The following is a 14,402-nucleotide window of genomic DNA, read 5'->3' on the forward strand; positions in this document are numbered from 1 at the left end:
ACCCACGTTTGCACAATTTCGAGTCGATTTCTTCTTTTTGTGACAAGATCCGTAACAGCACTGAATCCACATTCGACAAGTTAGGAGGCAGGGAAGGCAATTAAAAAATTTTTAACGATAGTCTACAGTCCAAGATAGAGACGACTGTTACCTTTAACACTAGATTGCCCATGGAAGTCATTTTGACTGCTTTTTAATTTCAATTAGAAAAACAATGATAACACAATTTCTTAGAATTTTGTGACTTTTTGTACAACATATAATTTTTTTATTGTTAATATTTACAAATAACTTGTTATATAACTGAAAATAATAACAAAAATATTAAATCTTATTTTAAACAAATTTCTTTATACATTAGTTATGCTTTCTTTATTCATTAGTTATTCTATGCAGTCATTTTGACTGCTTTTGAGCAATATAGGTATTTCAGTCTTTTTAGTGTTAAGTAAAAATTCTGTGAGACGATCACCATTTCAAAGTTTCATTAGTTAAAAGTTCGACCAATTCCTCGTAAATCTGAACCTCTGCTGTTTCAATATTTACAAAAGGGTTCATAAACCCATTGAGGGACTTCGAGGGAACAAAACATCTTTAAAATGGTCAGAAAAGTCCATGTGCAAAGAGTCAAGGTGTTGACAATATTCTTGTGCATGTGCATCATCAGAGAGAATTTTGCCTGCATGGCTGAACTCATTCCAACCAAAATTCTGCTAAAACAAAATCAGTTTTTTTAGAAAGGCGAAAATAACTTATTTTGTAGGGATCGAATTGAGCTCGTCGCCTTGAAGTTGTAAATTAATGCCATTAAATTTTACAGATAAATCAGCCAAAGTCTTTCTTAAATTCTAGCAATCTGTCTCTTAGAGCTACATTTCTGTTTTCGAGGAACTCAAGCACAGAGTCGAAAAGATTCCAATACCTATTGAGACAGAAGCTTTTGGAAAGTCAGTGAATCTCGGTGTATATTGCAAGCGATTGAATTCTTCATCGTTTTTCTTACACAGTTGTCTAAATAATCGATCTTAGAGAGCATTACTGTGAATTTTGTTCACAGCAGATACGGCATATTGCAATGATTGATGCAAACGGTCACTGAGATTTTTTCTTACTAAATACTGTCTGTGAATCACGCAGTGAACAGCTAAAATATCTGGTACCTCCCTTTCCAAAAGGGCGATAAACTCACGATGTCGACCCACCATTGCAGGAGCCTATCAGTGGCAATGGACATAATATTCGCAAGAGGAATGTTTTTCTCTTTAAAATAATCTTTGACAGTACTAAAAATAGATTTACCTTTGATATCTACAATCAAGCTTCCTGCAAAAAGCATATCTTGAATAATTTTCCCTTCCTTTACAAACCGGACCTATGCCTACAGTAAAGCCTGCATTACCTGGCAAGGTAGATTCATCAACTTGAAGGGAAAATTCGTTGGACATCAAAAGTTTGCATAAAGAAATTTCAACGTCTTCACCCATCTCATCATTTCGTCGCCGCACTGAATCGTTGCTTATGTGATAGTTTTTTATTATATTGGATGATGTAAAACTGTTTCTAAAACTCCCTTGACAACCGGCAGTATCAACTCTACTCCGATGGTTTGAGCTTTCCCAGATTTAGCAATAAATTTTGATATATTATAAGAAGCGATCAAACCATCGTCGCATTTTTGTGATGACGTTACTAGTAACCCTGAGACCGAAGGTGCCTTCAGAAACGTGAAAAAAGACGTTCGTCAAAAATGACAAATCTATATCTAGTTTTTTGCAAATGCTCTTGCTAACGGTAAGATTTCCTTACCTCATTAGATAAAACTTTATTACAAAGTAAACACATAGGTAATTGAGAGTTCAACAGTAATTGAACAAATCCCAACTTCAAGTACGTGACACTGTATTGATGACACTTCTTTTTGTCAACCGACATTGTTGGTGTCAGCAAAATACAAACGATGAAAGAAAATCAACTATTTCTCAAAATTAATAAATAATTTATGATACTATAAAGAACTAATTCGCGTACGTACCTGGCCAAATAAACTATGAGATCTAATCGAAACTGGGGAAAAAAACCGCAAGAAAGCTAACGAAAACCATTATAAGAAACACGGGTCCAATCAAACATTCATACTGAAAGCGCATGTACTGCAATTTCCACCAAATGGCTTGAATGAGTCAGAGGCAAAAACTACTGGCTCATGCGCTGAGCTGTGTTGGTTCGGATCGAAGAATAGGTGTCGTATAAGTTCGTTTTATTGCTGTTTCAAATAGTGTATAGGATAATCTTTATTTATTATATTAATTTAATCTTTTTTTCTTTATTATAATTTTTTTTATTAAATTAATCTTAATTTAATAATTTTATTTGCAAGTTTTAAAATTAAATTTGAATGACAAAACATGCTCAACGCCCCCCTACCGCCCAAAACATACCCAACGCCCCCCTACTGCCCAAAACAAGCTCACCGCCCCTCAGCATAGACCCACCGCCCCCAGGGGGGCGGTATCACCCCCGTTGAGAACCAATGGTTTAAAACTATTGGCAAAATTAACGGAAAATCTGCAAAAAGTGTGCAGTTCTATACCTTTTTTTAAATATTTTGTCAAATCCAGAGCAGTTGGCATCTTTGCGCCATGCTTAAAGTTATCAATATTTTCATATATTTCAATATTTTTTTGAATTAAAAATTAAAATTTACTATAAATAAAATTATATAAGAAAATAAAACGACGAACAAAAGTTCAAAAAGATTATTTTAACTGTAACTGATACTATTGAAATGCAAGAAAATATCATACAATTTAAATTTAAAAAAATAAAAAATAAAAACATTAAATTATTCAAGACCAGCATGGTTTGAAGTGTATATTGTACTAAATATTTTACACATAGGGATTTTTATAATCAAAAACTGCAATATTTTCCAGTTATGATAGACATTAAACAGACTTGAAATGTTATGTATTATGTTCACTCATAATTTCGAATATTAATAGGCGTTTATTTCATCAACGATAGTTCAAAAAAAATAATCTTAAACATTTTGGAACAAAAAAAGTTTAGAACTGATTTCTATAAATGAGGTTTGCTTCCTAATGTATTAGCATTACTTATTTAAATACTCAAGCAAGCAACAATCTGTGCGAAATTCTATTTCAATAGGGATTTTTTTAGGAAGCTTACTCAATTTCAGGGAATTTTCTAAAATGTACAAAAACCAGAAGAATTTTAATTAAACCAGTAGACCAGGATAAACTGACAAAATCCAGTAGTTTACTGAAAAATCCAGTAGAGTTGGAAGCTACAAAGGATGATTAAGTTTGATTTAAAAATTTACAAATAAAGCCTTTGTTTTAATAACACTAAAACCAAAAATAGTGAATGCAAATTGCAGTTTGATGATTGAATAATACATTTCTCTACAAAACGAGAGCCTTGAAATGTCTCTGCTTTGAAATGAGAGCCTTGAAATGTCCTTCCCAGAACGCATTATTAAAATTAACATTACAAGCTGACAATAAGCATGATTGACTTCTGTGAAACTGGGCACGTTTCTGAAAAATCAAATTTAAACTGTTGACCATGTTTTTTTTCCCCCCAATGCCCACTCATTCGACAATAGTCACTCAGGTATCTGTAGGGCAGACTTGTTGGACACTATTTCAGAGGAACCGTATTAGGTGGGCCAACATTGCTCTCACAGAAAGAACAGATACTACTGAGACTGAAAGAAGATGCATGCCTTGTCCGCGATTCGAACCCAGGACCCTTCTGATGTGAGGTCAGGTCCCCGACCAGTACAGTCCGGTCAGCTGTTTTAGGCATTTTGAAACACTCCTTAGAAAAAATGCATAGAAAAACAAGCATCTGAGAAGCCATGCAGCTGAACATGCCATGCAGCTGAACTGCAGTTCATTCGACAATTTCATCACTTGATTCAAATGGCCAATCACAGGCCAAAATGCAGTTGCGAAGTGCATTTTTGTCAATTTTGAATCAGAAATTTGGAATTTTTCGAAGAAAATAAGACTTGGCTGAAACATTTAATATCAAGTTTTTAGAAAAAACCTCAGAAAATACAGAACAGTTGGCATGAGTGCAGGAACTTTTTAGAGCTTTCCCAATTTAATAATTTTCTGATATGGAAATTTCTGATTACCAAGGAAATTTCTGATTAAACCAAGATGAACTAATAAAATCCAAAAGTCTACTAGAAAACCAAGTTGGCAGCTATGTATGATGCATAAATAATCAAGTTAAACAATTTGAGAAATGTTGTAAAGTTTTCTTCATGTTAACAAAGAGTGGTTTCAACTTACCTTGATATCACCTTTTGAAAGAGTTATTTCCCTCATAATATCTTCTAGAATCTTAATCTTAGAAGACATTTCAGACATTGCTGTAAAACAATGAAATATGTTATATTAAAATGTAATTCTAGAAAGCAAATCTTGATTAGGAAAAAGCAGGAAATGTAACATAAAATTCTGTTATTGGACCAAATTTTTTAAACAGGATGGATGAAATATTAAGTTTGAAGGAACAAGAAACAAGCTTGGTTATAGTACACCAAGCTTTGAGCAATTTCAGGTACTCAAGACCTCATGTACTTCAACATCAAATGATGTAATAAATTACATAAATTGGTGGAGAAATAAGAAAAGATCACTGGGGAATCTATGTGAGACTGATATTTACCTAAAGAATGCCCTCCTGGAGAACTTTCTTATGTCCCCTTCTAACTACAAAACTTAAGATTTTGAAACTAGAATTAGCAAGTTTTTTTCTTTTCATTTTTCATCCACAATATGTTTTCCAAATAATTTTCATTCCAAACAGATAATTGTCACAAATGATCTATTAAAGATTATTAATTTGCACACTATTAGGAATTTCTCTGTACGAATCAATGTATGAAATGTACAAAATTTACTTAGTTTATTTTTTAATATCTAAAGAACTATAAAAATTTGTTTATGTTAATATTTTACAAAATATTTGGATAAATTTGCTGGTTATCAATAATAAGGAAAAAAAATAATACTAACTCTTTCTCATTTCTTTGTTTTCATCTGAAAGCTTTTGTAATCGTTGTACAATTTCAGAATTATTAGTTTCTTTAACATCACCCTAAAACAAAAATCTAAGTGAATAAAATACTATATGCAAAAAAATAATGATTAATTACCAATCAATTAAATTTTTAGAAATTTAAACAAATAAACTATTTTTTCTCCCATTTACAACAGGTGTATCAAAACAAAGTACTGGTCTTACGTTAGTATAACATTTAAATCATTTATAATAATTATTTTTAAACTATTGCAATTATATCAGGATTTAAAGATTAAAGAATAAATCACCAATGTTTAATCTGCATATAAATACATAATTTGTGCAATTTAATAGCTATATAACTAAATGCTTAAATGTAAATGACTATTTAAATTGCAAAAAATATATTTATACCTAATAATTGCAATTAAATGATTTTCTTACAAGATAAGAGGAGCTAAAATCCTTCTGTTAAATCATAATTGCTCAGAATGATGTAATAGAAACAAATAGTTTTTACTACACTAAAAAAATCACAATATTTTTCTTAAAACATATATTTATAAGCAAAATTTTTTTAAAAATATCAAATTAACTATGTGTATCTATGTACAAATTTTAATTTTCTTCTTTTTCAATAAGAACTTATTGAAAGAACACGTTAAACCTCAAAAAATCTTTTTTTACTGGTTATTAAAGTTATTCTTAACACTAAGTATAAAACAAGTTATCCGGCTAGATGGATTTTAATGGTAAATAATATTTTGAAAGCAAATTTTTTACTTCCATTTGTTGATTTCATTTATTTATTTTAATTAAATGTCATTTTTCAGGTTCATCTACTTCAGTTGATCTATAATTTTAGTCCTTAATTTTTGATGTGAGTATAATTTTGGATAACAATTTTTAATTGTCAATTAATAGACTTAAATAATACAACTTATGATGAGAAATAAGAACTTTCAATAATTTCACAAGCACAGTACAATTTTTAATAAGTATATCTAAATAAAAAAAAATTTTAAATTCAAGGCACAGGATTTTAGCTTTTTTAAAATAAAGAACATTAATCTTTAACTCAGAATTTACTCCAAAATGTTTAACTATAGACTTAAATAGTTTCAGAAAAAATAAGCTTTAGTAAGTTGCACCTACAAAACTAATTTCAGTAAAGTGATTTGAGTATTTGGTTGTTCAAAACCGCAACATTCATTGGTTTTGGAATAATTCAGAGCAACAGTTCCATATTATTGTTTTGGTCATTTTTTTTTCTATCTGGAATGGTAATAAAAAATATATACTTTCTTTTCAAACCGAATAAATTATGTAACAATGATAAGTTAAATTACCAGATTTAAGTGCAAGTCAAAGAGCAATTAGGTAAAAAAAAAAATGCATATTTTAGAATAACTAACAGAATCAGAATAAATCGGAAAAGGTTAATAACTATTACTAAATAAAAACTTTTTTCGCTTAAAAAATATACAAATTGGAAATAACAGTCGCCATGTTTTAAGTGCTCAAAATTAATTACTCATTTTTAAGACTTGCCAGCAGAGTTGGCAGGTTTTTGACATGTGACAGTTTTTGACAGTTTAAACCATAGTTTAAACCGTCACGTCAAAAACCTCACTGTCAAAAATGTCGAAAACCTATATTCATATGTGAAATTTAATTAATACATAAAATTTATATATTTTTTATAAAGGATAGTGTTTCTAAATATGTTCTAGAAAAAATAAATTTAAAATTTTGAAGAAACACTTATATTTTGAATAGTAACCAAAATCTTGTACTTTTGAAAGCTCACATCTTTTGTAATATTATGTATTCATTTTCATGTGTTATTGAAAATCTGCAGTGATATTATTAAGAAATTTATTTATAACCAAATTTAGTGTATAGTATAGATTATACTAAAAATTAGACATTTTTAAAGATAAACATTAGCAGTTTTGTACATTAGACATCTTTTAAAGAAAAATCTTTTTAATATTCTTTTAAATCTTCTTAATAATCTTTTTAACATAAGACAATACAAATTTAAGTGCTTTCTGTTAAATACACAGAGTAGTTAGTGTCGATTTACAGTATATTCAGCCTATTCATTTACTATGCTGAAAATTTAGTTTATCCAAATACTTGTGAATTTCATTTTGCTGAATACTATATAGTTTTGTTGAATATCTAAATATTCAGCTGTTGAATAATTACTTCTTGCTTTCAAGATATGCATTATTTGTATTCTTAATACAAGTGGGGGAAAAAAATTAAGAGGTAAAAATTGTTTTAAAATGATAAGTGTAATAATTATAAATAAATATAATAAACAATATGAATTATATTTATCATTATTCACAAATATAACTACTTTTAAATTCAAATTAACATACTGGATAATAAAGATATTCGGTATAACATTAAAAAAAATTTTTATACACTTGTATCAAGTTTGTATTTATACAACATAACTTGTAAGTTCCTTATAAATATTAGTTATATGTTCCTTATATGTCAAAAATGCATAGTAATAAACTTTTAATTTTCTTAAGTATCAAAAAAAAAAATTTTTTTTTCAAAATATAAATATTTAAAAAAATTTTGTGCAAAATTTTTCTGCACATGCATTTGAATATAAATTTCTGAGATTTTAAATCTGTTATTTTACCTTAATTTTAATTAAAAAATATTTTAAAACCTGCTGATTACCTATAGTATAATTAAATTTCAATATAATGCATGGCAACTGTTGGTAGTTTTGAAGTTTATATATTTTCTTGGCAAACTTTAGATTTTGACATTTTTGACGGGTTTTTGACGGTTTAAACCAGTATTATACCCTTGTCATGTCAAAAACCACTTTTTGACGTCAAAAACCCAACCCTGCTTGCCAGGCATGAAAGATTAACAAAAGTGATTTGAAATATAACATGTACATTTATTTTTCAAATCACTTTTGTTTTTTCACATTGATGTTTGGCAAAACTAAAAATAAGCACCCATTTTTGAGCGCTTGAAACATGTTGACTGTTTTTTTCCAATTTGTATGTTTTTTATGCGAATTAAGGTTTTAAGTAATATCTTACTGCTTCAATTTCTTAGGATTAATTATTTAATAGGTAAGAAACGGTTTATATGAAAATTAGTTTATTTAAGAGATAGGAACAATGGCATCCTAGTTTTATTTTGAAAATTATAAGCTTAGATAAACATTTAAGTACTTAAACCACACCTTCTTGATCATAAAACTAAATAATAAACTTATTTTTAACTGAATTTAAAAAAAAAATTTATATTTTTTATGTGATGTCGCAATAATCAATTTTAAGTTATATAATATAATCAATTTTAAGTTATAATTGAGAGGGGTTGACAACTTGCCAAATAAAATTTGCATGTTGTTGAAAGTTTGCATTTATGGCCTTATGCAATTTTACTTCAGCACGCAAGAATAGACTAACATTTAATTTTAGAAACTAGTAAAAGCTAGATTATTTATTCAAAAATACTTTCAAAAAGCTAAAAGAAAACTATTTTTAATGAAAAGTGTTCAAATTTACACTAAGGAATGGTTAGATACAATTTCTAAAAATACTGTTCAAAGAAATTTAGCCAGATCATTTTTTAAAAAAATAATAGTTTTTATGTTAACACTCAATTATACAAGAGTTTTAACTTATTCTACAAACCTGTAAAAGGAAGAAAAAAATATCAATTCACTTATTACATAAGTACAAAATTGATTCAATTTTTTTTTTATGTCTAAGTTAAAAGTTATATAAATAGCATATGAAGAATTTACAGGGTGGCCACAAATACTTAGAAAAATGTTTCCCAGATTTCTTCAGACTCATTTTATTAAATTTCCTTGATTTCTGCAACTGTTGATAATAATTTCATTGATTTTCCAGCACAGATGCCTTCCTGCACATCAAATACATTATATTTTATTGTTACTGAAGTTGGTAATGGGGCTTTTTTTTAAAAAAAAAAAAGCGCTGTCTAAAAAAAAAATTTCTAAGATATTAGAAAGTTTAAATGATTTTTCTTGATAACAAAAGCATTAGTACACTTTCAAATATGAAAAAAATGTCAAATTAGAAAATATCATTCAAAACTAAATATTGATACATCTGTTACCATACTTATTTACATTATTTTTAAACTTCACAATTAGAATTTATGAACAGTGATATTTGTTTACCAATTAAGACTGTTTAGAAAAGAAAAATAAACAGCTATTTCGAATGTTCTGAATTTGGTTTAAGAAGCAAAAGCTTTTTTAATGCTTAGTGCTTTTTTACTATATCATGCATGTTACCATAATTAATTGAATGAATAATATTTACCCAAATAGATAAGTTAAAACCAAATAAAATTTTAGCATTCTTTTAGAATTAAGCCTCCTGAATTTCGTTCTTTAAAATGTCATTTTCTGTTACTCTACCTGGTGACAGATACAAGATTTCCTATTAAAATTTTAATTGGCATATTAATAATAATATTAAGATAACATAAGTAATCATTGCTTAGAATATGTAAACACTGAGATTCCAGCAAAAGGCATGAAAATTTTAATTGTATCTGGTAAATAAGTATCAATTTTTAAAAAAAAGTTGCATGAAAAATATTTAAATAGTATAAAATCATGAGCCTGGTGGCTCAGTGGTAGCGCTTTGAGCTTTAATGCCACAGGTCCTTGGTTCGATCCTCGGGCCGGGCAAAGTTGACTCAAGCCTATCATCCCTTCCGTGGGTTGATAAAATGAGTACCAAGCATGCTTGGGGACTAAACACTGAGGGTTCTACGTTCTGCTGACCACCCAACCAGAACATCTGCTCTTGCACCCCAGAGCCCAAGGTCAAGAAAACTGAGATGGGCACTGTAGGCCTTGGCTCTCCATGAGCTGGCACCCCACTGAATCTAGTTTAGTATGAAATCATGTGTTTATTTTAGGGACCAGCTGGGTTAAAGATGTTGAATTTTTCTTTTGCTTATTGCACAGAAGAAAGATTTAAATATAAATTATTTACATATTTATCATTCTACTGACTACTTTGAACGCTCTCAAAAATTTATATTTCACTTTGATTTGTGCTTTCAATAAAAAGATAATTTAATGTAATACAAAATTATTTTTATTTCATTATTTTCAATGTGAAAAGCATTGTAATTAATTTTCAAATTTTGCCCAACAATTATTTTTTTAACTTTATATTAAAAATATATTTTGAAATAAATTATATAAACAAAAACTTAAAACTGAAATTTGTCAAAAATCAATTGTCCAAGTGTTTCAGAAAAATAAACATCTATGTAGAAATCCTAGATTGCCTCTAGTGCCACTGCACAATAATGAAACGTTATTTTTGTTAAATGTATGAATTCTACAGATATGCCACTGATCCCAGCTTTGATTTAATCAGCCAGACAGTTAATCAAATGCATAACTCTAAAACTAAGAAATTCGGAATACTTAGTCCTGAAAATTATTTCTGATTATTGTATAGGAAATTGTAACTGATTAAACACATCAATCAGCTTGATAACTTTTAAAAATTAATAGTATAACTTGATTTTATAATAATTTATAACTTAGTTAAAGATTGTAATAATTCTGAGCAATGTCATTACAGCTTCTTCAAATTTATAATTGATAATTTATCAAGACCAAATTTTTAATATGACAAGCCAAATATTGTTTGAATTTAGATAATGTGCTAATTATCAAAATTATGCTAAGTTGCCAATAAAACAAAATGAAATATTATGTAAGTATAACTAATCTTTTTTTGTCAATGAAACAAAAGTACTTAAAAAAATTTCTACCAGAATAATTCCTTTTCCAATGAATTTTGCATTTAAACCACCTTTATCTTATTCTATAACAGAATATCTCATTAGCTACTGAACTTAACATATTTCAATCACATAATGAAATAAATTACAGTTGTAAAAGTTATTTTCATATTTCTAAATTCATTTTATAAATAATATTTTACACATTATAATCATTCAAAGCAATTACTCACTGAGAGTATATTTTTAATTTTCTCACGAGCGTTAACAATGTCGGAAACAAGTGAGGATACTGGCTTCCCCTAACATGAAGAAAGAAAAGGGATGTTAAGCCATGCCAGTTTAGTTAGAATACAAATGCTTTTACATATTAGTGGAAAGAGCAACATTAAAACAAAACAGAAAAATATTTAAGAATATACATACATATTAGGTTACATAAAAATATTAATAGCAATAAGCTTTTAAAATTTAGTATTATTAATAAAATAAATAAAATTTCAAAATAGAAATTGTTAATTATTTAAATATACTAAGTTTCATATTAAATACATACAAAGGTGCCCTGAAGTTAGGCATGATTCATCAATGTGGAAATGTGGAAAGTAATGTTTAACTTTTGGACACCAATGTACATATACAGATGGTAGGCAAAAAAATGGACTACATTAAATGTATTGGATAAGTTAATGTGCAGTAGCTGGGGAAAATTTTATGCATTAATACTGTTAGCACATTTCAAAAGACTTCAGAAATGACGTTTTTACACCCAGTCACTCCATGGGCAAAGGAAACAAAAAATTAAATAGTCTTCTTATTATTAATAAGTTATTTTTATAATTTAATGATCACTAATTGCTTTTTCTTGCTGTCATTGTAACTTATTAGTACCCAAATTGCAATTCAAAAATAATTTGTATAATAGTAATGGTCATTAAAATAACTAGAAAACTCCATAAAACATCTCAACCTCCTTATATTTTATTATGAAATACGTTTTAGCCTTACTAAAAGATGGCCTTTTTTTTCATGAAAGAGAATTATTTTTTAAAGTTTCTAGTTCCCTGACTTTTTATAAATCTAGTTTAAGGTTTGTTTATTTTATTGTTTATTAAATAGTTATTTTGATTGTTTATTGTAATTAAATCATTTATTTTTTAAGTAACCCTGTTTCAGGGGTGATTGTAAACACAAAGGGAAAAAGTTGAAAATTTTATGTGCAAAAGATATATATTAAGGTAACAATTTATGTACTATACATTTCATACTTAATATAATTTTTTGAGCTAACATTTATAATTAAATTACCTACTAATGAAGAATATCACACCTATATAGTAACTAATTCAAGAAAAAGCTTATTTCTTACAAGAATCAAGATGCTGGGTTTTAAAATTGAATGAATATGATAGCAATATTGGATTTTAAAATTGAATGAATATGATAGCAATATTGGATTTTAAAATTGCATGAATATGATTGCAATATTGGATTTTAACATTGCATGCACATGAATCACAATATTGGATTTTAAAATTGCATGAATAAGATTGCAATATAGGATTTTAAAATTGCATGCATATGAATCACAATATTGGATTTTAAAATTGTGTGAATTTGAATACAGATGTTGGACTTCAAAAAGACAAATCGCGATATCGAATTTTTAGAACTAGTAAATAAGAATACAGATGCATAATTTTTAGATTGCGCAAATACGAATCACATTGCGTAGCTTTTAAATCATGTATCAATACGAAAATTCATGTTTGATATTACAACTGTGTGATTTTGAATAACAATATTGGATTTTAAAAACACTTTAATACAAATTGAGAGGTTCAATTTTTTAATCACATGAATTATAACCAAGATTTTTCAATTTAGTGAATACGAATCACAACACAGGTTTTTTTTAATCAGGTAAATACAAAAATCTATGTTCGATATTAAAATCATCTAAATAAGAATCGTCATATTAGTGCAGTTTCAAATATTCAAAATGACAAGAATCCACCAAATCAAAATAATCAAATTGGCGGAAGAATCACGCGTTTTGTTAACAGGATATAGTGGAAGTTTCAATATTTTGTCGGATTAGAAGTTTTTGATTCGCCGAAATCTGAAAACCAATAGTCTTGAGATACGATGTGATATTCTTGATTTTAGCGAAATAAATGCCTGCTTCTAGTTTTTAGACCCGGAAGAATGATATGAAAATCCCAGAATACAATCATTTCTGCTGTTTATTTCTTAAATTACCACAAACAAAAAAGCACCTCTTTTAAAAAAAGAATATTTAGAACTTCAAAAAAAATCTTGAAATTTACAAAAAAAAATTTCTTTTAAAATGATTTTAACACAAGTTTTAAAGTTTTCTATAAGTACTTCTAGCATATTAATAGTTTTATTACCCAATTCCTTCTTTCTTTTTTAATGACAGCAAAATTAATAAATTATAATTGGTACAAAAATAAAATTATATGGTTAAAAAACATGAGCTACTAGGTTTAGTAAAATTTTGGCCTTTTACAGTTTTGGTCGAAAAATTATTTCAGCTTTTTTTATAGTATATTTTTTCACAAATGATATTATGGCAACAGTCATTAGTTGATATTATACGAAAAGAGTCAAAGAATAAAATTAATAACTACACCTGCAATGAGTTATCAGATTATTTGTTTCAGGTAATGAAAAATGAAAAATAAGGGCAACACGAAAAAGTAAAACATTTTTTAAAAAAATGGACAACTCTGACTCCTGAATTAAGTAATAATTATTTTACTTTATATTCAAGTTGTATGTATTGTAAGTTTAATTCATATTATTTTCAAAGCAAGTGTGTATATACACCGCAAGGCTGCCAACTATCCATGAACCAACTTTTAAGTCTCACCACAAGAGAGCTAGAATAAAGTGGTATTTCATACGAACTTTTGTATCATTTGCATGTAGTGATGTGGAAAATATCTTTAAATCTAATTAACAAAAAAAAAATCATGAATCATACAGTCAAACATAAACTTAGCTACCACTAGATATTTTTCCTAAAAACATAGAAAGTTGGCAGTCCTGACCATGTTTTATTACAATTTGTATTGTTTTAGTTACTGATCAATATATAATATATATACTGATCTGTAAGTATTTTAACTACAAATCATTTTTTGATAATGTATTTTTATGACGCAGCATAGAACATCAACAGCATCTTAGCAATTATTTAGTGAATACAGAGCAAAAAGCATACAGTGAAAACTGTGTCACTAGTCCACTTGTGGTGCATTACTTTAGTGGTCAACTTAGGTGATATAGAGGGGGATGAGTCTTTTTCTTTTATCATTCTTATATATATCATGTTATTCAGGATGTTCATAGATTTCCTATGTTAACAATCAAAACAAAGATAAATATAATTAAATTTCTTTTAAATAACTAAAATTTTATTCAGTAAATATCACATATATCTAAAGAAATTTAATAACTGAGATGTGTTACAATTTGTAACTAATTTAACATTAAACAGAGTGATGTGTGCTAAA

At 27.8% G+C, this 14,402-nt stretch overlaps 1 protein-coding gene across 1 annotated transcript in view; it reads right to left on the reverse strand.

Moving 5' to 3' along the window:
• LOC107445468 (probable elongation factor 1-delta) overlaps window positions 1–14,402 on the reverse strand; it is a gene marked incomplete at its 5' end in the record, with an annotated part of 71,948 nt that overhangs the window by 30,709 nt on the left and 26,837 nt on the right. The window contains 3 exon segments of the mRNA XM_016059859.3: window positions 4,326–4,405; window positions 5,055–5,136; window positions 11,094–11,162. Of these exon segments, the coding sequence (XP_015915345.3) occupies window positions 4,326–4,405; window positions 5,055–5,136; window positions 11,094–11,162 (231 nt within the window).

This window comes from Parasteatoda tepidariorum, chromosome X1 (assembly GCF_043381705.1).
Source record: "Parasteatoda tepidariorum isolate YZ-2023 chromosome X1, CAS_Ptep_4.0, whole genome shotgun sequence".
Taxonomy (NCBI): domain Eukaryota; kingdom Metazoa; phylum Arthropoda; class Arachnida; order Araneae; family Theridiidae; genus Parasteatoda; species Parasteatoda tepidariorum.